The following is a 23,851-nucleotide window of genomic DNA, read 5'->3' on the forward strand; positions in this document are numbered from 1 at the left end:
TTAACCCTATAAAGCCTACTGTATTAAATTTCTAAGGCCTCTAACATGATCAAAACTTTGTTGAACGAAACTGCTGTAGTCTGATAAATGACAGTTCACATTTTTAGATACTAAAAGGTCTTTCACTATAATTGTGAAAATGTCCACCTTCAGCTCGTGTCTTTTTGCTGTGAAATCCAATTTTTATAAAGTAAACATGACAATAACTTTGATTTAGTCAGTAATATTTCAAGTTGAACACTTACTGAAGCAAGTTTGGTTTATATTATTATCCATACATCTTTTTTTTTCTTTTTTTTCATGTTTAAATGAGTATCAAATGTGATCATCAAGCTTTTGAGCAATGTTTATTTCTTAATCTCTCAGTCAGCATTGCATTACATGTTTTGATCATAAAACTAGGCTTTTAAGTATCATCTTACTAAGACATTATTGAGCAATGAAGCGTGAACACTGATATTTATATTATGCTATGTAAATATCTGCTATATTGTTATTAAGATCTTGTTGGTTTATATTACAAGCTATTGGAATTTCATCTGTCTTTATGGTATTCTAAATATCAACAACTGTATCAAAATGCTAATTTTTGCTCAGTTTGGGCATCTGAATAAAACTGAGGTGTTTTTCCCTCTAGTATTTTTTTTTAATACTTACAATTTCAATAAGCTGTTCCATTTCAAATAATCGGATGCCTCCAGCTATTATTTTAATGTGTCAGATTTTACAGGGTTAATACTTGATTTATAAAAGCATTTAATGCATGCTCTGTAGCAAGACAAGAAGGATGGTGGTGGTATGGGACATTTCTGATACGTCACCACCATGATGTTGTCACAAGGTGCATGCATAAAATTTTAAGAAGCCTTGATACACTGTATCTGACCTACTTAACGTATTCCTGTAACGAACACACTGCAGTTTCTCTTGTCACAGAATGCACACTAACACAACATCAGCAGCAGCACACATAAGATCATCCACCTACTCTAGACGTCAAGAGCTTCATTGGTAGAAGCGGCTTACCGGCTTACTGAGAACCCCAACAAGTTTATCCCTTTACCACCATTTCGATGAGTCTCCCTTTAAGTTAACGGATGCAGAATGGTGTTAAATCCATGGAGATCTGAGTGTGGACTGTCAAATAGGGTTACCCTTATTTTTAGATGCCTTTGAACACCCAATGAATTCTACAGGGGAGATATTTCCATGCAGCCCTCAGAAAAGCGAGCAGTGTACCTCAAGGCTCGGTTGCGGGCCCTTTGCAGTTCTGATTAGAGAGGAATAGGAGAATGTTTCTGTTAAGAGAAATCAAAATTGATGCATGTTAATGCATGTTTCTGGTCTTATTGTGAACAATGTAGTGTTGTACTGAAAATATTTAAACCTACATCTGAGTATTTGAATTGCAAAAATATTATAAAAATTCCATCCTTTTGAATTACACAGTTTTAACATAACCTAATAAACTTAATTTAATGGATATTTGTAAGTACTACATAAAGGAACCAGGTCAGATTCTGTAATTTTATTTTAAATATATAATAACCAGGTTTATATATTTATCATCAATAAATAAATCAATTGTTTTAATTTCATACATTTTTAAGTAATCGAATATAGCTTGTTTCATAGTTAGCTATGTTTTAACCATGTTCATACTTTCTATCTGAATTAATCAAATTGTTTTCCAAATGAATATAATTATTATTATTTAAATAAAATCAAATAGATGCAAATAGTTAATAATAAACCATGCCATGATTTTTTGAGTGCAGCAATATTGCCTGTTTCATTTATTATCACAGACAAATATGCAACACATTAACTTGATTAAATTGTATTAAAACTATGTCCAAATCTATTCTATGTTTTCCTCAAAATGTCACGACTTGCTCTGCTTTGACTGACGTCACCAGAAACCTAATCAGTCTAATCGATTCCTGATTGGTAAAACCAAATCTTGCCCTGAATTTATGGATCAATATCTTGTTTGTCACATTATGGAAGAAAAGCACTGCAAATGCATTTTTATATTTTATGCCTACAATTAATGCACATGCGCTTTATACCTGGGTATGTGATGGCCATCTGTCTGCAGTAGGAAAGCACACAGCTGCTTCTTCACTATTTAATTTATGCTATAGCCCACCACATCTCTTATATGATGAAGGCTTCATCTGACCACTGAGACAAAACAAGAGCTAGATGCCAGAAATGATGCATAATTATTACCAAACATGGGTATTATAATCCCCATCAACTATGCAAATTTCTAAAGCTTCTAAAATGATCAAAACTTGCATCTTTACTGATTTTTATAAAGTAAAGGTAAGAATAACTTTGATATTGTTAGTAATATTGCAAGACAAACACTTACTGGACTAAAGCAGCATAGGTTTACTTGATTATCTTTTTTTAAGAAAAGAATTTTTAATGTGAGCCTCAAATACGATGATTAAACTTTTGAGGAGTGTTTATTTGTTTAGTTATATCTCTCAATCATCATTGTATTGCATTATATATTTTGATCATTTAAATACCATCTTACTAAGACATATTACTGAAGATATAAACTGAAAGAAGTTTTATATAATTTTATGTAAGTATCTATTATGCGGTTATAAAGATCTCGTTGATTTAAATTCAAATCTGGCAAAATTTCATCTCACCTTTTGTCCATAAAAATATCAGCATATGCACAAAATTGCATATTTTTGCTCAGACTGGACCTCTGAATAAAACTGAGTTGCTTCACTATGTCAAATTATTAAAAGCCATTAATGCCTGATGTATCAAATGTGATGCTCAACAAAAAACATGCAAGAAATTGTCTAAAATTTCAATAAACGGTTCCATTTAAATTAAAATTCTGGACTATTGCTTCATATGTCAGGATTTAGAGAGTTAATATTTATTACTAGTGATCAGTTTAACCGTAGAGTACATTTAATTTTCAGCATCCCATCTTGAGGAAGTAGAAGCTGATCTGATAGCTGAGAGCAAAGAAAGCCACTAATCGCACGCACAGTCAGTCAAGCGTTGAGGAATTAGAGAAAGATCAGAGCTGAAAGAATGCTGGAGTTTAGACTATGACTACATACACAAGAAACCTGGATGGGCCCCGAGCCACAACAACACATTTCCAGAGAATGACTTTGCTTTTCTATCATCCAAGACTCTAAAATGATGCAAAGCTTTGAAGTGCAAAAGAAAAAGGGCTATTTTTAAACTCAAAAACTTGTAGATGTGTCTGTAAAGCAACATTTATTGACTCTGAATGCCGTCAGATCCCGTCTCGCACACAAAAGCACGGCCCAGAAAAAAGAAAAAAAAAAACCTCAACTTCCCTTTACATAACACACACTCATCAGCAGCCTTTTGAGGATGTTGTTCAAAAACTATTTGATGAGCTGTCTCGTTCAAAGCTAAGCAGATTTTAATCCATGCAACTAAAACCTAATGATCTTGATGTGAAATTTCTCAAAATGTCCAGAAAGTCTGTGCCAGCCAGCAGACCAAACTCCACCAAAGAAGAGAGCCACTAACTCAAAAATCTATTTGAATCACGCCGCATTAATTGCACAACATGCATGAATGTCTCTGCCATCTGTGTTGCTTTCAATTTGCAATGCATATGTCTAATAATAGAGCTGATCCAGGACCAGTCTAAACAGCTTTTAGAGACATGCATAACAATCATAAACCTCCTCCTGAGTCCTGACCCAATGCATTCACCTAAATGCTTGAAATGCAATGAATGATCATTCTGTATCTGAATATCTGAGTTGCATTATGAGAGTTGATGCAAGCTGTCAGTGATGTGAAGCCACTCACCACTCTCCTCCTGCGCTCAGCTGATGAAGATGTGCGTCTCTCTGTTTCTCTTTCTCCTCCACAGTGATGCAGGAATGATGCTTTAATACTGTCTTTAGGGAGAAGGAAAGCCAAACCCCCAGCCCCTCCTGTCTGACCGAGCCGTGCAGCCATCCAATGAGAAAGAAACTGCACAATTCATTTACACCACGCACATACCTCAAGAAGAAGAAGATGATGATGATTGATGATGATGGTGGTGGTGTCAACTATTTATTTTTAATATCCAGCCCTTCTGCCCCACATTTCGTCCTGTAGGTCTGTACATCATAAGTCATTTTGCATTATTGCTGTAATTTATACACACTCATATAGCAATAATCTTATATATATATATATACGCCTTGTCATCCAGTTTGGCTTTCTCACAAGAACTCTTTTCTTTAGTAATCAATTACCATCTTTCACCATGGCTCATTACTTTTAAAAGGTAACATTCAGAATGACCAATTATGCTGTAATTTGTTATAATTATAAATACTGAGCAAAATTCCAGTCGTCAGTGACCGTGTGACCTCATGGGATTCTACTGCCCCCTTGTGATTGTTTTTGAAGCAAATTATCCCAGAATCACAGCCAAATAATGTCATAAAGGACACGATCAAACTAAAACTAATGACAATCTTTTTTCATTACTTGAAATAAAGCTGAAATAATAAAAATGCAAATATTAGGTTAAAAACGTAATCTAGAAACTAGATTAAAAACTGAAAAAAATCCCTAAAATTAACCCTAACACTTAAATTATTAGAACAAAACTTAATATAAAAAATATTCAACAAAAAATTAAATATTACATAAAAATATAATATTATAAAAACTAAGGAAAATGTCAAAAGCAGATTAAATATTACTAAAAGAAGTTGAATTAAAATGAAAAAGTAAATTTTTGTAAAAATAAAATTACTAAATCACCTTTACAAATTACTAAAACAGAAACAGTTCTAAAGTATAAATAATAATTTTAATAATATGAATAATTGTAATATTTAAAAAATAATTGTATTAATATTTTGAAGGTTTTTTATTTTTATATTTCCAAATTCTTTTTAAAGTTTTAGTAATATTGTTGTGTTTTTGGTAGGTTTATATATGTATGTGTGTGTGTGTATGTATGGTTGTGTATCCAAATATTTATTTTTTTGCTTATATTTTTTTATTATAAAGTTACACTAAATTAAAATGAGTAATGTTGAACATTAACAAAACTAGCTGAAATTCTATACTTCATTTCAGTAATTGTTTATTTCACGTAAAGGTTTTAGTTTTAGTTAACTACATAACCCATGGCTAATTTAAAACATTTATAAATACTACAATATTAAATAATAAGAAGAATGAAATGCTCCTGCATCACATATACCGAAAGTGTGATCATTTGTGACTGTAACTTGCCTGCTGTGGTTTAAAAACATGATCTTCGATCCTTGACATAACAGTCTCTTTCATTCAGGTGCTGATCTCAGGTCAGAGATCCTGCTGTACAGAGGTCAATTGAAATGAAAGTGGAAGCAGAGAGTGAGCAGAATGAGAAAATGATTCATATGAAATCATGAGAGAGTTCACAGCCTCATATCAATGAACTGAAAAAGAATGAAGACTGAATAAGAGACAGCAACAGAGCGATGCGCCTGCTGTCAACTGCCATTCCTAATTATTATTGATTTTATTTTATTTCATTGCCATTTACATATGTTTAGTACTGTTTTGTAACTACTTGAAAAAGTTAAAATAGAAATACAAATAAATAGAGAAATAGTAAAATATAAAAACAAAAATAAAAATGACTAAAAAAACATGAATGAACAAAAAAAATAAAAGGCCAATTCAAAATATGAATAAACAAATAAATATTATATAGGTAATACTAAATAAAATGCTGTTTTCAATAATTGCATTATTTTACTAATTTCTTTCTTTGTAGTTCACCTGAAAAGTCTTTGTCAATACAATTATTTGAACTACAACTAGTACTACAACTTAAATACTCATTTTAAATAATATATATATATATATATTTATATATATATATACAACATTACTTGAATTTTTGAATATTTCAATACATTTTTTACATTTTTGAGCAGACCAGTTACAAGTCTATTTACTATGAGCTGATTTGAGTTTTCTTGAACTGATAATGTAACCTAGTAAGTTGTTTTAACTCAGAGCATCAAGTTGAAACAACAAATGACCATTAGTTTAATCAATTGTAAAACTTAACTTCTCGAGTTGACACAAAGAGTATCTGTAAGTTGAGTTAACTCACATTTTTAAGGCAGCAGGTGAACTTTCGTTTATAAGTTTAACCGACGTGAAATGTTTTACAGTGTGGTCCTGAAATCTCCAGATGCTCTTTAAGCAGAGTCACTCTTCAATGTCAAGCACAGGACGACAGCTTAACCTTTTCCTGCTTTATCAAGACTGAAGTCAATAACATCTCGCAGCTCCTCAGGGTCCATGTCTGCTCTGCACAGATAATCCCATGTGTTTTGCTGTAAATAAACATCAAAGATAACTAGTGGATTATTATTCTCAAGTACAAGATCATTTCTAAAAATGCCTAAAAACATAAAAGGCTTATTCTCTTTCCGAATATCAAGATTAGTGTAAAAATAGATAAAAGCAACTGTATTTAAATCTGTATTTTGTGACTTAAACTAAAAACATTGGATGTAATGAAATGCACCAAGTGCACATTCATGTTGTTTTAATTATAACCCAGATTTTGTTCTCAAAACTCATGAGATTTAGTGCAGTATAGTAACATTTCATTTCAATCCAAATAATTGATAAAAAAACAAAAAAAAAAAACACAAATGAGTCAATATTATGATCATACAGTAAGAGTTTTACAGCTATAAAATGGTTGAAGGTTGAAAGTAAAATAAACAGTAAAGTAAAAATAAAAGCATATAGCTTAAAATAAACATTTTTTATTTCAGTTAGTTGCAAAGGCAAAATTTTTCATTTAGTTTAACTGTAAGTACTAAAAGAACTAAATCTAAATAAAATAAAACGATCAAATAAAAAGTTATAAAAACTACATTCACGTTTTTCAAAAATGACAGAAACAAACAAAATGACTAAAGCTTTAAAAAAAAGATGACAAGAAAAAAATTACTAAAACTTTAAGCAAAAAACTAATGACAAAACAACAAAATTACTAAAATGACAAAAAATAATTAATAAAATAAATAATAAAAATGACAAAACACAATGTACTGAAACTTTAAACTAAAAATATAACTAAAATGACAAAAAAATAATAAAACAAAATAATGAAACAAATTACTAAAACTTTAAACTAAAAAAAAAGAAAATAAATGTCAAAACTCTCAACAAAATTACTGACCCTTTAATTTAGTACAAAAAAGTAAATAATAAACATAAATAAAATAATGACATGAGAAACTTAATAGTCAAACAATGACACTAATATAACACTGAGATTGCATGCTTTTTACTTTGCTTTTACTTGCAGAATTTTGTATATTTGCGCATCTGAGCCATTTAAGATGTTAAAATCTCTTTCAAACCGAGATAACTTGGGTCTCTTTCTCATTAGAAACATCACGTTTCAGGCTCCAGCAAAAAAAAAAAAAATAGAAAAAAAAAAAAAATTGGATATGAGACACATTTGAATCCCTGTGTGTGATTTTTCACATTTTGTTTTTACTTTGTTTATTGCAAGCAGATTCACCTTGAGTTCTTGTGGATTTCAGGAAAATCCAGATCTGCGGTCTTCAGAGTTTAGTTCACATCCCTGCAGTGAAACAGCTGCACAACAACAAAACAGAGTCCAGCACAAATACATCTATTAGCTTCGGCCCATTGCTTTTTACCATCTTATGACATTTAATGAAAGAGGCTGTGTAATGTCTACATCACAAAAGTAATATTGTTTTGCAGAACATTACCTGTTATGATCGGTCCCAAAAACTGGAGCGACGTTCACAGGTCTCAGAGGAAGAAAAACTAAATCTGATGTTCACCTAAAATATCATTCTTACATGCAACATTAAGGAATAGTTCAACCAAAAATGAAAATTTGCTGTAAATTTACTTGCCCCTTAAACTTTTTAAGATGTAGGTGAGTTTGTTTCTTCATCAGGTTTGGATAAATGTAGCACTGAATCACTTGCTCACCAGTGGATCCTCTGCAGTGAATGGGTGCCGTCAGATTATGTGATGTAGTGAATGGGTGCCATCAGATTATGTGATGTAGTGAATGGGTGCCGTCAGATTATGTGTGATGTTATAAACTTGAGGATTATTGTGATGTTTTTATCAGATGTTTGGACTCTCATTCTGACGGCACCCATTCACTGCAGAGCATCTATTGAGGAGCAAGCGATGCAATGCTACATTTCTCCAAATCTGTTCTGATGAAGAAACAAACTCTAATAATATTTTTTGCAAATATTCATTTTTAAGTAAACTGCTCCTTTACATTCATCCATGCATCCATCAAAAATAAATCATACAGCTTACTGTAAATAAACAGGACTCGAGTATGAAGATGTGAGCTTCTTTTTAATTGTTATCAAGGAGTTCATGTCGGTTAATTGCATTGCTAGCCGAACAACACGATCAACCCTATTAGCTTCTGTAAGGCTCACCGTCTGGCACGAGAAGAAATGCTGCTGGGTTAAACATACAGTATATCTTAATGGCAATTACATGTTTAGTAAGTACATTCTCCTCTACAAGATATTCATGTACAATATACAAGTTTAAAAAATATAGTTTGCATTGAGTTCCACAACCATTTCGTTCTCTTCACGATGACAAAAATTCACATTAGTTGCTTTGGACTGTAATGCATTCCGTGTATCAAAGAGGACCATGACATTTTGTGTTGGTTTCAAAAGAAAGTAAAGGAAGATAATCGGTCAGCGACACACACAGACGTGTGTGATGTTCACGAGAAACAAAAAGCATGGCAAAAACAGAAGACTGGACTTGAAAAAGAACAAACAAAGAGCAGTATCTTCAAGATACAAACACACTCGATAAACACACTACAGTACGCCGGATGCATGACGGGCCCGAGCTCATCACCTCCGACTTTTGTGTTACAAATATGTAAGGAATCAACGTTTAAGGTGAAGAAAGCAAGAAAGACAAAGCCAGATAACACAAACATAACCATGACCATTAGACACCTAAGTCTGTGAACAAAGAACCTATGGTTATGAAGGAAGAAGCACTTGTGAAAATGTTAAATTAATTATGAAATACTGCTGATGCCGAACACAACAAAAGCTTGGTTTAGCAAAGCCAGCAAAACCTAGAAAAGCCAAAAAAAATAGCACTGTGAGAAATCGAAGGTATGTGACCTGGAAAAAAACAATCCAGAAGTCAAGTTTGTCCATCATAGAGGGTCCGAATAACACTTTAAAACCCATAATTACATCCACAGCTCTTTACAAGAGAGAAATCTCCAAGGCTATGAATGTGCAGTCACTCTTAAAATTAAGTACATATGCTGCTTTGACGTAAACAAAAAAAAAAGTTTTATTTTATTTTATTCATTTTTTTAAAAGACAGTAAAATCATTTTAAAAAAAGAAGAAACAGATTTCGCAGTCAAGCTAAAGCAGCTGCTGGGTGACCTGATGAAGCAGAGCAATAATTCAGTAACAAACAAGCCAGGGACGCGGACGTTTTGTCCCATGGAGAAGTCAGGACGTCGCTCTCGGTGGGCACGAAAAGGCAAACCAAGGGTGTGCTGAAGATCTCCTGCCGTCTGGTGCAAAGTTTTAAGGACGCTAGGCTTAAACTAAAGGCAGAGGATGATATGAATTTAGCACTAGCACAAGAATGGCACAAACGGGCCTTTTTTACTCAATATAAAATGTACAAACTTTTGCGGTGGAAAAGGATTCACCTCATTCTCTTCTGTTCCCAATTATTTTAGTACAGGGGTATGTGATGCTACTGTCCATTTTCTGTTTGAATATCACACTTAAGTGTTCCAGACAGCATTCTTGCTTTCTTTAAAAAAAAAATAAAAAAAAAAACAACGATGAAAGAGCGTAAGCTTTTTCCACACTCGATAAAAGTAGCCCGAATCGATTTCAGAAACTCCACACCCAAAAATAAACATGACTTTGCAAGGGGCTGTTTTGGGTTTATTCTGTGTAAGGCTTCATGATCGTCACAGTGTGGGGTTAAAAGGCTACGTAGCTGGAAGGAGAAATGCAATTCAACTCCATCCACATGTCTCTGAGCTCGTGAGGACCAGTCTCTGGAATTTTTTTTTTCTTTTTATTTTTTTTTCGTCTCTCAGTTCAGTCAAGATCACTTCTCAAGTGTTCAGGAGCATCTGGCAACAACAAAAACAGTTCCTGTCAGGGATTAAAAAAAATCATTAGTTGACTGAAACGAACCATAACAAACACTGAAAGCATATTTAAAGACCTCAACGTTTCAGCCCAAGGTCTTACAAAGGCAATTTTTTGGAAAAAATATTTTTTTTATCAAAAACTACATCTGGATAATATTGAGTATGATTATCAAAGCATAATTCCAGTAAATCGCTTTAATCAACACCTCCAAAGCGTGCACAGACATATACCACTTCCTGGATCATCATTTTACATTTTACTTTTACTAGTTTTGTTTATATGCGTTCTATTGCTGACGATCACATTATTTGTATTATGCATCTGTTTACATAAGAGATTGCCAATTTCTCCTTCCTGCTCATGTGTGTTTTTTATTTGGGAGATTTTGTACTCATTCAGAAGATGTGTAATAGTGCCCCCCACTGTATAACAGTGAAAATGCGAAAAGTCGTAAAAACTCGTCTTTGGAGGGGAAGCATTCGTTGTCTTCTAAAAGACGAGATAACTCGTCCATGGTGGGGAAAGAGTTAATATTGTAAATATTCGTCTACAAGCAACATCAATTCTATAAAACCCAAGCAGAATGACTCAAGAGACTGATGAAAATGCTACTATTTTGACCCTTGTGCTGTGCTGAAAATACTTAATTTGGTGTCCCTTTTCAGAAATGACCAGCCTTTTAAAGATTGCTTGTAAATCTCTCATTATGCTCTATTATCACAAAATCTTGACTTTGATCTTCGTCAACTTATTTTCTATCAATTAGCACAGGTTTAACTTTCTTTTTAAAAATGGATTGATTGTAGGTCTCATTGATCTGAGCTTATGCACTTGTTTTTGAGTAACAAACATTATTTGTGGATAACTTTGATCATGTTCACCAGGTGCATGTGCTCAGATCAATGATCAAACAACAATACAAAAGTACAAAAACTGTACTTATTGAAAGAAAACAATAAAGAAGATTTGCTAGTTATATAGTCTAACAAGATATTTCAAGCAATTTTGTAGTCTGGACATTTCTGACTGGGAAATTAAAATTCCTACAATAAATACAAAAATCAGTAAGTTTCAAGTCCAATGAGATAACATTAAGTAGGAAATTCTTCTCCTGGTTTTAAAGACATGAGAGTTAATACATTTATTTTCAGAAGGGAACAGGACTCTAAACAAATGTAAATGTGTCAGAATACTAAAGAAAGTGTTGAATCTGGGACTGAACATACTGTTATGTGTTGTGGTGAAGAGTGAGCCGTCATACCTGTGATTTGGATAGTGCTGGAATCTCATCTCATCTGTGACTCTTCTGCTGTTGTATTAAAGCCACGTTCTCATAGACTCGAGAGCTGTCGTCCCTCATACTGAAAACACATGCATTTACATCTTAACCAGACTTCGTGGCACAAGACTCCAGCTCATGAAATTAAAACTGACCCTATTTTTCTTAATGCATGTTACTGGTCTTCTTGTAATCAATTCATCTGTGCATTTCTAAAAAGAAATTGATAAATAAATACAAAATAAATAAATACACTTTTAAGAGTTTATTACATTTTATTTGTTTGCATTTATAGATTTAACATACACCAACAACAAATTTGCCTAAATTCTGAGGGTTTTTACAGAAGGGGTTGTTCATATAACATTAGCCTGATTTATTTAACTAAAGCCTGTTGGCAGTATTGTCTAATTTATAGAGTAGAAAAAACAGAAATCCATAAAATGTGTCACCAAATTGAAGTATTTTGCACCTGACTTTTTCAAGTGTTCAGATTTCGGTTCCGGAAATGTATGCAAATGACTGCATATTTAAATCTGATAATGAATAATCTTCATATTTAAATGGCATGTCAGAAAACTTAATCCAAAACATTCGACCTAATCTTTTTATTCCGTTACGCAACGCTCACTTTTCACAATCCACTCAAAAACTGAAGTCAAATCAAGATCGAAATTCTTTTCTTATTTGATAGCAATTTCACTCATAAATACATCACGATATAGTAGTAAAGTGTATCGCAGCTTCAGTATTATACTGAATTTGAAAGCTGGTGCTTATTCCAAATCGGAATTTAGAGTTGGAAATATAATTTTATCAAACTCAAACAAAACAGAGAGAAAAAAAATTCCCATTCATTTCTCCAATGCTTCCTCTCTAGAGTGATAAAGTGTGTAAATGCATGCTTGTTCTCACTCGGCACAGGTCGGTGTGGGTGTGCACGGTGGCACAGGGCTCTGGTCTCCTCCAGTCAGGTCAGACAGAGAGTATTTGATGTTGGTGTACTCACGTCCTTTAATTTTACTTTTCTGAAAGAAACAGTCCATGAGATGAATTCATGCTGGCAACACTGCAGATCTACACCATTCTGCTCCTCTCTTTATAAATCTGCTATTATGTAAGTTTTATCTTAAAATGAAACATTTTTATTATATTTTGTATTTGTTTTAATGTAGCAGTAATAGTAGTAATAATAATAATAATCATCATCATAAAACAATATTATCATTATTTTACAGTCTTATTGCTACAATCACATTCAAATATAAGCCAAACTGTGCATCCCTACAAATAACCACATCAAACATGGAGCTCTTTAAAAAAAGATTATTAATTAAAACAAAAAGTCCATTGTATCATTACAATAGAAATATCTCATTTAAAATGTACATATTTTTTGTTTACCTTCTTTCTGCCAAAGTAAAAAGCTCTATGGTTTAATATTTAAAAAAGACAACCTAAATATTAGCACTGTAATTTTATTGTTTGTATGGTAAAAAAACATTATTATTACTTTATATTATACAGTATGTGCATTATTTTTTTTATTTCTTAAATGCTTAAAAAAGTGGAATAGTAATGTGTCATTTTGTAAATATTTTTATGTGCTAATAGTAATAATAATAATGAAAATAATATCTATTATTATTATTATTTCACAGTCTTTTTGATATAAAATCTAATTCGAAATATGCCAAATTGTGCACCCCTATAAACAAGCACAGCAAAATAACCTCATGTTGGCAACACTGTAAATCTACACTATCAATGGAGTGAAATGTCTCTGTCTTTTCTATGAATATGAGTCACTTGCACACACCTGCTCCTCCTCTATGCGGCGCTGCAGAGTCTCAATATAATGCTGCACAGCCATGTAGATGAAGCGATACTGGGCCTCTGTCTGTACCATTCCTGAACGCTGAGACCTTACCATCTGGATAGTCTTGGGCACGTCGATATCACAGTCCACTCCTGCACAACACAGACAGGTCAGATCTTACTTCAGGCGAAGCTGCTACTGTGGCCTGATTTAACCTGAAGGGCCTACTAAAGAACAAAAAGAGGATCAACACAAGATTACCCTTTTCTCTGATGATGTCTATTAAAATATCAATCACGATAAACGTTCCTGTTCGTCCAATCCCAGCACTGCAGGAGAGACAGAAATGCAGGTTTACAACCAACGAACACACTTGCTTAACGATGAACTAAAAAGCTGAACTAAATGCCTTACTAAAAGAATATTTAGATTCATTAAAGTTGATTCATGAAAGTTTGTTTTCAGGGTTTCTGCAGGTTTTATAAAGGTAAATCATGACTTTAAGACCAAGTAAAGAAAACTGAAGGAATAAATTGAAGGGGTAATATCAATATATTCTCTAATGATTATTGGGCAACTTTTCAAAGCTTAAAAATGCAGCTGCCAAGTTTATGATTAAAACTAACAAATATCTGCCAATGGGCTCAGAAAAATAATTTTTAAAAGCATAAATTCACTTGATTTTGTTAAATTTATCAGAAAACGAGACTTCATAACTTTTGCATCTTGATTTGAGGATGTTTCGATATTTATATAGGAAAACAAAACAAAAAATAATGCAAAAAATAAAAAATAAAAATTTCAATGCATGCAACATTTAATGCCAAGACTTTAAGCATTTATTCAAGATCATTTTAAGGCCTTAATTTGTGCAAGGGTGAATTTAGCTGTTTTAGGACCCACAGAAACCTTGTTTTGTGATTGTGTTCTCATAACCTGCAGTGCACCACGATGGCTCCAGCCCCGGTTATGCTCTCCTGCTTCATTTTGACCTCTTCCAGGAAGTCCAGCACGCCGCCAGGGTCTCCGGGCACACCGTGGTCAGGCCAGGCGCGGAAATGGTACTGCCACACTGTACGCTCAGTATTACCCTACAACATCAGCCAGATCCCCAGTGTTACAGAAAGACTTGTGTCTGTGTTTTGTGGTGACATGACCATTTCGGATTTTACCGTACCTGTCCAACTTTTGACAGCTTCAGCTCTCGCAGGGTGTAATCGTGTGCCACGGTTTCCTTCACGTTCCGCACACGCATGGCTCCATACTCCTTCAGCGCAGACACGTCAGGCCAATACTTCACACACTTACTCTGTGAAGAAACACACAGGGCGTCTCAGAATATTTCAGCTTGAGCTAAAAAATTCATCCAATTCTGGATGTGGTGATTGTCAAATCACAAAGGTTGTGATTTATTTGAATAAATGTGTGTGTTGCAGGAATCCGAGTGATGCAACATGCACCAACCATCTTTCTATATGTTCAATGAAAATAAAAGGTTGCAAAAGACAGCTGTGAATATTGTAATTTTACATTTGTTCTGTAAAATTAGATTATTATTTTTTTTTAAATACACAATTTTTTTTTTACAGTGAAATAGTTTCATTACGATAGTAATATTTTTCTTGTAAATATTTTTTATTTAGTTATTATTATTATTATTATTATTCTTTTCTAGTCATTCTGATATTTAATTAAAGCCAAATGTTGCATCCCTACACAGCTAGCACAGCAAACCTGGAGCAATTTTAGTGTAAATTAGAAGATATTATAGTTTTTACTATTATTTTGAATTAGTTTTTATTTTTATAATTCCAATTTTTTATATTTTTTAATATTAAGGTTTAGCAATTTGTTTTGTTTGTCAAATTTTTTAAATGTCTATGTCTAAATAGTTCTATTAATTTTTATTATAGTTATGTTAATTCATCAAGCTACTAAATTAAAATAGAATGTTACCTTGGCTACTACCTGAAATAAAATATACTCTTTATTATTTAATTTTATTTCAGTTTTCATACATTTCATTTTAATTCATGAAAAAAAATGTTTTGTTTATTTTAAAATCACAACATAAATCATAAATAATTAAATTTTTATTGTCCAAATTATGCAGCTCTATTTTCAGCAACAAATTTCATGCTGTAAAAATACATTATATCACATCCTACAATAATAACTTTAGTAGTAGTAGTATAATCTTATTTAATGCCATGTCAGCATTTGAGGCTTATTTCATGGCAAAACCTCAAATACAAAAAGACAAATATCACATTAATACAATAAAAAAACTAAGCTAACAAACAAACACAGCAAGTAATAATATATATATATTAACATCTGAAAAATTAACAATTACAAATTCTAAAACCTTTTCAGGCAAAATCTGAACTAACTTGCTTTCTACTTGCATTAAAACCGGGACAGTGAAAAAAAATATGTTTAATAATAACTTTAGTACCATTCCAAATGTACTTAAATAAGGTCAAAGTTTGCATATTCAGATATTTCTTCTAGCAATATAAAACCAGTCCATGACCCAGAAATGTCTTTAACTGGTCCAACCATTAGGAAGCCCTCACCTTTCCCCGTTCCACTTCCTTCGTGGTCATGACAATGACTCGAGAGTTCTCCTGAAACACCATCCTCCAGAAGTCACTGATGGTGTTCTGCAGGCAGCCCTGCGTGGCGATGTAGCTCCTCTTTAACTTGGAGTTGTTGCCTTTAGTCTCGATATCAGGCTGGGAAGCACAACAAACCATATTACTACACTTAAAAAATATGTGAAATCATTTAGACAGGACCTGAAGGCAGCTTTATTACCATGATGGTGTTGGCGTTGATGTAGTCAGAGCCTGGTTCGTTGGCGTCTCCATCGGTCAGCACGACTCGTGTGTGGTCGACTGAGGAGAAGACACAGAGATAACAATAATGACACTGGTGGCTCATGTGGAGCATGTGATTTCTGCATGATGATGATGTTTGCTCACAGGGAAGAATGTTCTTGTATCTGTTCTTGTTTTTGTTTTCCGGCCGCTGGCCCTCCTTGCGACTGTAGAGCAGTTTACACTCCTGCTGCTGAAGCGTCTGTGGACATAGAATTAAAAAGGATTGTCAGAACTCCATCCTTTACAGGGCTCGACATTAAGCTGTGACATGTGTGACATGAGCTCGTCCGAGTAAAGAAGTTACTTGTCCGGGGAATAAAAAGTTTGTTTGTTTTTTTGGCAAAAATGAAATTTATTCTGAAGCATCTATCGTATTCAGTGCTCTATCAGGTATTACTTTAAATCAGCATATTTTTGATATTTGCCTTAAATTGATTGCAGTTTTTTTTTACAACATTTTCCTAAACTGATTAAATGTACATGTCTCCATTTATGTCAAATTCTTACATGTGATCAATACATTAAATTAGATTAAGAAGACACTGTATGGTTGTTACTATTCAAATGAAATCAGTTTCAACAAACTCCATTTGTCCAAATGCATATATAATGTTGTTAGATTAAAAGAGCTATGTGGAGGTTTTTACTTAAAAAAAATGTTTTTACATGTATGAGCCAACCATGATGTAAAAAAAAGAATGACACCTCGACTGTCCACCACGGTTGTCTCTATCATCCTGTAGGCTCAATTGTGTGTGGAGGAGTCGGGCCCGAATTGGCGCGAAAATTCACAAAATGTGACATCATGCGCGTTCTCGTCTACTTGGGCTTACAACCGTACGGCACGCCAGCCATTATAGTAAGCAGCGGCAATAGTGTTTTCAAATGGACTCTGTGGATGGAAAGAAGCGACCAGCCTCCAGCACAATTCAGACACCCACGGACACTCCTCGTAAGTAAAAAAAAAAAAAAAAAAAAAAAAAAAAAAAAAAAAAAAGAGCGTGCGCACTGAGAACGAGCATGAGACTGGCTGCAGTTCCTCTAACGGCCACTGGTGTCAGTAACGGTTAGAAATGTCAGAACCTACTCAATGCTCCTTTAATGTTTCACTTTTTGACATACAAATATGAAAATGTCGGAAAAATTAAACCACCAGTAGGTGGTGGCAAGTCACTGTCTTAATGAGTGAATCATTGATTCAACCGATTCGTTCAAACGGCCGATTCATTCAATAAATGAAGCAAGTAACCATTTTCATAAATGGCTCACTGAATCATTGACTCGTTCAAAAATTTATCATTTATTTAGTAATGAAAGACTGTTGTGTGTTGCTCAGAGATGCTGTGGCTCTGCTTAGAACTTTTTTTGTAAGCGAAATGGAGCAAAAACGATCGACAATGCGTCTAAAATGTAAGTCAGTTACTTGTTTATTTAACTAAAGTTGTATAAAATGAATATCACATTTGCAATCGAGCTGCAAGTCGGGAAAACATCACTTCTGGACGTGTGATGTTGCATATATTATATTTACATTTTTTTTTTCTACCGCAGTATGTTTGTTTCTTTGTGTGCTGTTGCACTTATAGTGTTGATTTCTCCGCTAGTCAGACCGGCTGCACGAGCATCAACTGACGAGACCTTGATTCTGTCAATACATTATCCGTTATTAGCCACCGTTTACACTGAAAGTAATAAAATCTGAAAAGTTTCGGTGCTGCCCTAGTTATTTTTTGTGATTAAAATTTTGATCAGGTTATTTGTCTGGTAGGACAAGTGGACAAGCGTTAACGTCGAGCCCTGCTTTATAATGAGTACAGTAAATGATCAGCTGAACAGACCATTGGTCAGTCTGGCACTATACAGTGTGCTGACTTGCTCTCACCTCAAACTCCTCCCAGAATCCCTGCTTGACCTTATCTGTGGTCTCGGCCAGCTTGCTGAGCTCTCGTACCCGACTTTCAATCTCTGCTGCATTGATGCGGGTTGTGTTCAGAGGCTGCAAGAAGCATAAAACTGCACTGGAAAACTCTTATGCCAGATCTTATTCAGTTCATCATCTCAAATAAGTGTTTTAGGGATGTCAAAGGTATCAAGCACATATACACTAGTGTTCAAAAGTTTGGAGTCTCTTCTGTTCACCAAGTATCATATGTAAAAATACATATTCATATTAATTCTCAGCATCATAACTCCAATCTTCAGTGTCACATGATCTTCAGAAATCATTTTAATATGCTGATTTGCTCCTCAAGAAACATTTCTGATTTTAGATACTTCAAAAGAACAGTATTTATCTGAAATCAAAATGCGTAGCATTATAAATGCCTTTACTGTCATGCCATTTAATTCATAGTTTCTGAATGAAAGCATTCATTTCTTTACTGACCCCAATCTTCTGAACAGAAGAGTATTCATTTAGCATAAGATTTTGTGATTTAAAAGTGCACTTCTCGATACATGGTTACATAAAATGGTCAATCACACACCTGTTTGAGCTGCAGGACTGTCCCAAGCGTTTCCACCATAGGGTTTTTCTTGTAATGCTCCACCAGATCTGTGAGCGAGTCGAATTTCTCCCCACCACCAACATCGTACTTCAGATCATGCTGATAAAAGGAAAATAGAAATTACAGTCCACTTATATTAAACAACACAGGTAAACAGCCTTTTAAATAAAGCTACTATTTAAACAGGATTCCAATCTAGAGCAACAATTAAGTAACACAAACTACATGCAAGAATGCATTTTTGCCTAAATATCTAATAAATTAATAAATAAATGTGTATATATCTTTATTTTATTATTATTTATGATCTTTTATGTTAGAAAAAACTACTTGAAGAGTATTTAAAATCACAAAGTTGCATCTTTTCATTTAATAAACAAGTAACATATATTTTTTATTCTACTGTACATTATTTGAGCTAACTGAATGACTAGCTGGTTGTTTAACCATCCCCTAACCTCTCTCTAATTTAAAAGAAAACCAATCTGACGTGCAAGTCAAAACTGTAAGTGAACTTAACCTGGCAGCGTATCATGACGTGTGTGACTTTGGGTTTGCCGTCGCTGGTGTCTGTCTTGTCGTCTCCAGTCCGTACAGAGAGCACAAAATCTCCCGGGTGACTCTGACTTTCTCTCACCAGGAAACTTCCATTCTTGCCCTTCTCTGTCAACAGCTTCTCAGCCTCACGACCAGATAGGTGACCATGAAACCACCTTGCAAAAAAATAAAGGACAACATCAGAGGAGGGTGTTCGGTTGCAGATGGCAATAAAAAGGCCTATAAAACCCAACAAGCATGGAAGGACGGATGGATAATGAGCTACCTCTCAGAAGTGGGATCGGCACAGTTGAGCGGGTATTTGAGCTCAATGACATCTCCGTTTTTCTCTTTCAGCTGTCCGTGATGTTCCATGTAATACTGCACCAGCTCAGCCAGGGTGGCAAACTTCTCTCCACCGTACAAGTCATAATAGTCTCCCGTGTTTTGGATCTTAATGTGGGTGACGGCGCCATTTCGCCTAGTGACGAGAAGAGCTTCAATTCAGTGCGCATAAAACTATCTCTCCATATAATGTGGGAAAATGACATGCAATTTTACTTTAAAGCTCTGTCATGAACAGACTGGTTATTAATCCTGAAACATTTCATTTTCATTTGAATATTTTCATTATCTTGCGTTATCTCAAGACAAGCCGCCACAAGCTTTGGTGTTTGTGGTTCTGCCGGTGTGTAACCCTGTTTCCATGACTTTAGTACGGAGTTATCGATGTTAAAATGTCTCATCAAGCTCGTTATACAAAAGTCCTCTGTGTCTCTTGAAGAAAAGCACAAAGAATGTGAATACATTAAGCTACCAAACACTGACATTCACACACACTACTGAATTATTTTGATGGATATCAGTACTTTTTAAAGTAAATAGCAGAGTTGGGTTGATGTATTAACATTATATCACTTAATGTAATACAGCCATGCTGTATTACTGGAAACACCTTTTTTTTTTTTTAACTTTTTTGAAACTTTAAATGCAAGCTTGTTAGCTTTTAAATTTAGCAGGATATTTCTACACTGTTGTCAAGTGCGTAATATATATGTTTTCCAGTTAACACTAAATCCTGATTTCTCCATCACCTCTCACCTGACAGAGAGCGTAAAGTCTCCAGGGTTGCTTTTGCTGGGACGGGCCAAGAAACTGCCGTCCACACCACGAGTGAGGAGAAGGTTCTCCGCTTCCACTCCTGTGATGTTAGGGTGGAACCAGCTACAGACACAAACAAACACAACACCATCAACACTTCATCACATCAAATACTGATGCACTGTGCATGAACCCTTTTTATTCAGCAAACACAACAGCTACTGACCAGGAAACAAACAGTAAACATAAAAGTAACTGCAGAAATGTCATTTGAAAAAAAGATCATTTAGAATCAGAGGCTAGGAAAGCAGCTCAACAATAAACCCTTTTTAGCATATTAAATGTAGAGAATATCACTGATATGCCATTACAGTTTTTTATTATTTATTTAAATATATTATATATTTTAGCAGTTTTTTTAACCATATTTGTATTTTCTCTCTTTATTTAAATTTTAGTTACAGTTTTAGTCATTTTTTTGAGTTTTTTATTAGTTTAGTTTTTATTTTTTAAATATGTTTTTATGGTTTTTATTCATTCTTATTTCAGTTTAATCCGGTTAAACCAAATTAAAATGAAAAAGGTTGCATTGGCAATTAGCTGAAACAAGGACTTTTGTGTTTTCTTTTTATTTCAGTTAACATTTACTGTATTATAAATAATCAAGTTTAGTTATAGTTATCTATGATAACCCTAGACATATTGCAATATAATGTACAACTTATTTACACTGCTGTTCAAAAGTTTGAGATCAGTAAGATATATTTATGTTTTTGAAATCATTTCTTTTGAGAAAAAAAAAGCAAATTAAGAGAAAGTGACATACGGCCAAGTATGGTGACCCATACTCAGAATTCGTGCTCTGCATTTAACCCATCAGAAGTGCACACACACAGAGCAGTGAACACACACACACCGTGAACACACACCCGGAGCAGTGGGCAGCCATTTATGCTGCGGCGCCCGGGGAGCAGTTGGGGGTTCGATGCCTTGCTCAAGGGCACCCAAGTCGTGGTATTGAAGGTGGAGAGAGAACTGTACATGCACTCCCCCCACCCACAATTCCTGCCGGCCCGGGACTCAAACTCACAACCCTTCGATTGTGAGTCCGACTCACTAATCATTAGGCCACGATTTCCCACAAACTCATTTGTTTGCTCATCAAGGCTGCATTTATTTGACCAAAAATACAGAAAAAACTGTGATATTGTGAAATATTATTACGATTTAAAATAACTGTTTTCTATGTGAATATCTGTTACATTTTAATTTATTTCTGTGATCAAAACTGTATTTTCAGCATTGTAACTCCAGTCTTCATTGTCAAATGATCTTCAGAAATCATTCTAATTTTATGCTGAATTAATATCAATATTGGAAATATTGAAATATTTAGCTGCTTAATATTTTTTGGAACCTGTGATACTTTTGTCAGCATTATTTGATGAATAAAAAGTTAAAAGTGCAGCATTTATTCAAAATACAAATCTTTTGTAACAATATACATACACTACCGTTCAAATGTTTGGTGTCAGTATTTAAATTTTATTTTATTAATTTTTTTAAGAAATGCTTTTAATCAGCAAGGATGTGTTAAATTGATTTTAAAAAAAAGTCTAATATATTTAAAAAAAATATTTAGTTCTATTTTAAGTAACCACTGTTTAACTTTGTTCATTAAATAATCCAGAAAAAAAGTATCACAGGTTCCAAAAAAAAAATAAAAAAAAAATAAAAAATTAAGCAACAAAACGGTTTCCAATATTGATATTCATTCAGAATAATATTGCAATGATTTCTGAAGATCATGTGACACTGAAGACTGGAGTAATGATGCTGAAAATTCAGCTTTACATCATAGGAATAAATTATATATTAAAGTATATTAAAACAGAAGACCATTATTTTAAATGATAATTTTTGGTCAAATTAATGCATTGCATCCATGATGAACAGAAAATAATACTTTAAAAAACATAAAAAATCTCACTGACCCCAAACTTTTGAACAGCAGTGTATCTATACAGTGATGCCAAAACGAATGCATTATTCACAAATCATAAATTTTTGTCAAGTGATGCTTGCTTTGACAGTTTGACAGTTTCTAATGCAATTTATCAATCTATGATGCAGATGACAGATACATTAACAACAATAACACAAATTGTCGTCAGATCAGCAATGCGACCTGTCAATCAACAGCAGATACGAAATATGACTTTCAATGCCCTGACGACAGATAATAGCTCATCAGGTTTTAATCATTAAACTGCCTGACCATTCAATTAAACACGCTCGTTTCGCAATTTACACGCTTAAAACACTTGAAACAAACATTTGTTCGATTTATCATGAAAACAGAATGCACTACAGCGATAAGATAAGTCAAATAAATACGAAACTTAGAGAATATTGGGTTTGTTTTGCTAGTTTCTCACCGTCGGGATGTCATCGCTCCTTCCCTGTGTTTACAGTAATTTCGCGAGCTTTTCCGGTAAAAACTCCGTTTAAATCGAGAGTCCCGTGTTCAGCGCCTCACACGGCAGCGGCTCCCGCTCGGTTTGGTTTCGGACAGACGGACATGAGTGAATTAAATGACGGGAAAGAGGGACCGGGAGCGCTAGGCCGCGGCGGCGGAGAGTTTTCTGGAGTCGATTGGAAAAACGTCACCAGAGCTGCGACACACAGCGCGCGACGAAACCACGCAACGCACTGATGCGCCCTCTAGAGGCGGAGAAAAGAACAACGGAACACAATATCTTTATAGATTTTAATATAAATATACAGTACTATACTATGTGTGTGTGTGTGTGTGTGTGTGTGTGTATATATATATTTTAATATAAATATACTGTACTATACTGTGTTTATATATACACACACACACACACACACACACAGTATAGTACTGTATATTTATATTAAAATCTATAAAGATACTGTGTATATACAGTACTATACTGTGTGTGTGTGTGTGTGTGTGTGTGTGTAGTACAGTACACAGTATAGTACAGTATATTTATATTAAAATCTATAAAGATATTGTTTATCTTTGATATTATAAAGTTGTATATATACTTCATTTTATAAAGTTGTATTTGAAAACATATATATATATATATATATATATATATATATATATATATATATATATATATATATATATATATATATATATATATATATATATATATATATATATATATGTATATATATATATATATATATATATATGTATATATATATATATATATATATATATATATATATATACATATTGTATTTTATGCTGGCATCGCTGTAAACCATAAAAAAACTAATATGCGGACATAAACGTTTCTATACTTCTATATTCTCTATATAATATGTCCATTTATAATAATATTAAATTAATATATTGTAATTAATACCAATAAATAAATAAATAATATTTTAATCATCGTTATCAAAGAAAAATTACATTTTCCCCTCTGCGTTGCATTGTAAGGTTTGTGT

General features: G+C 33.6%; 1 protein-coding gene across 1 annotated transcript; it reads right to left on the minus strand.

Moving 5' to 3' along the window:
* Positions 1-8,393: 8,393 nt before the first annotated feature.
* LOC132132243 (tyrosine-protein phosphatase non-receptor type 11-like) lies at positions 8,394-23,054 on the minus strand. Its single transcript, XM_059544584.1, has 16 exons — positions 22,795-23,054; positions 20,357-20,479; positions 19,542-19,736; positions 19,239-19,431; positions 18,698-18,817; positions 18,094-18,207; positions 16,314-16,410; positions 16,147-16,226; positions 15,906-16,064; positions 14,504-14,635; positions 14,263-14,417; positions 13,588-13,655; positions 13,327-13,478; positions 12,423-12,535; positions 11,490-11,589; positions 8,394-10,228 (listed from the first exon to the last, which is right to left on the minus strand). The coding sequence occupies exons 1-15, from the start codon at positions 22,806-22,808 to the stop codon at positions 11,520-11,522; spliced, it is 1,785 nt and encodes a 594-aa protein (XP_059400567.1). The 5' UTR covers positions 22,809-23,054; the 3' UTR covers positions 8,394-10,228; positions 11,490-11,519.
* Positions 23,055-23,851: the final 797 nt, after the last annotated feature.

This window comes from Carassius carassius, chromosome 49, assembly GCF_963082965.1.
Source record: "Carassius carassius chromosome 49, fCarCar2.1, whole genome shotgun sequence".
Taxonomy (NCBI): Eukaryota; Metazoa; Chordata; class Actinopteri; order Cypriniformes; family Cyprinidae; genus Carassius; species Carassius carassius.

What these genes read in the sequence shown, in the direction of transcription:
- LOC132132243 (XM_059544584.1), bottom strand. An exon ending in GACTTTACGCTCTCTGTCAG is followed by an intron (nt 19,737 to 20,356) that starts GTGAGAGGTGAT and finishes TCTCGTCACTAG; the next exon opens with GCGAAATGGCGCCGTCACCC. An exon ending in GCCGCATAGAGGAGGAGCAG is followed by an intron (nt 12,536 to 13,326) that starts GTGTGTGCAAGT and finishes TGTTTCTTTCAG; the next exon opens with AAAAGTAAAATTAAAGGACG.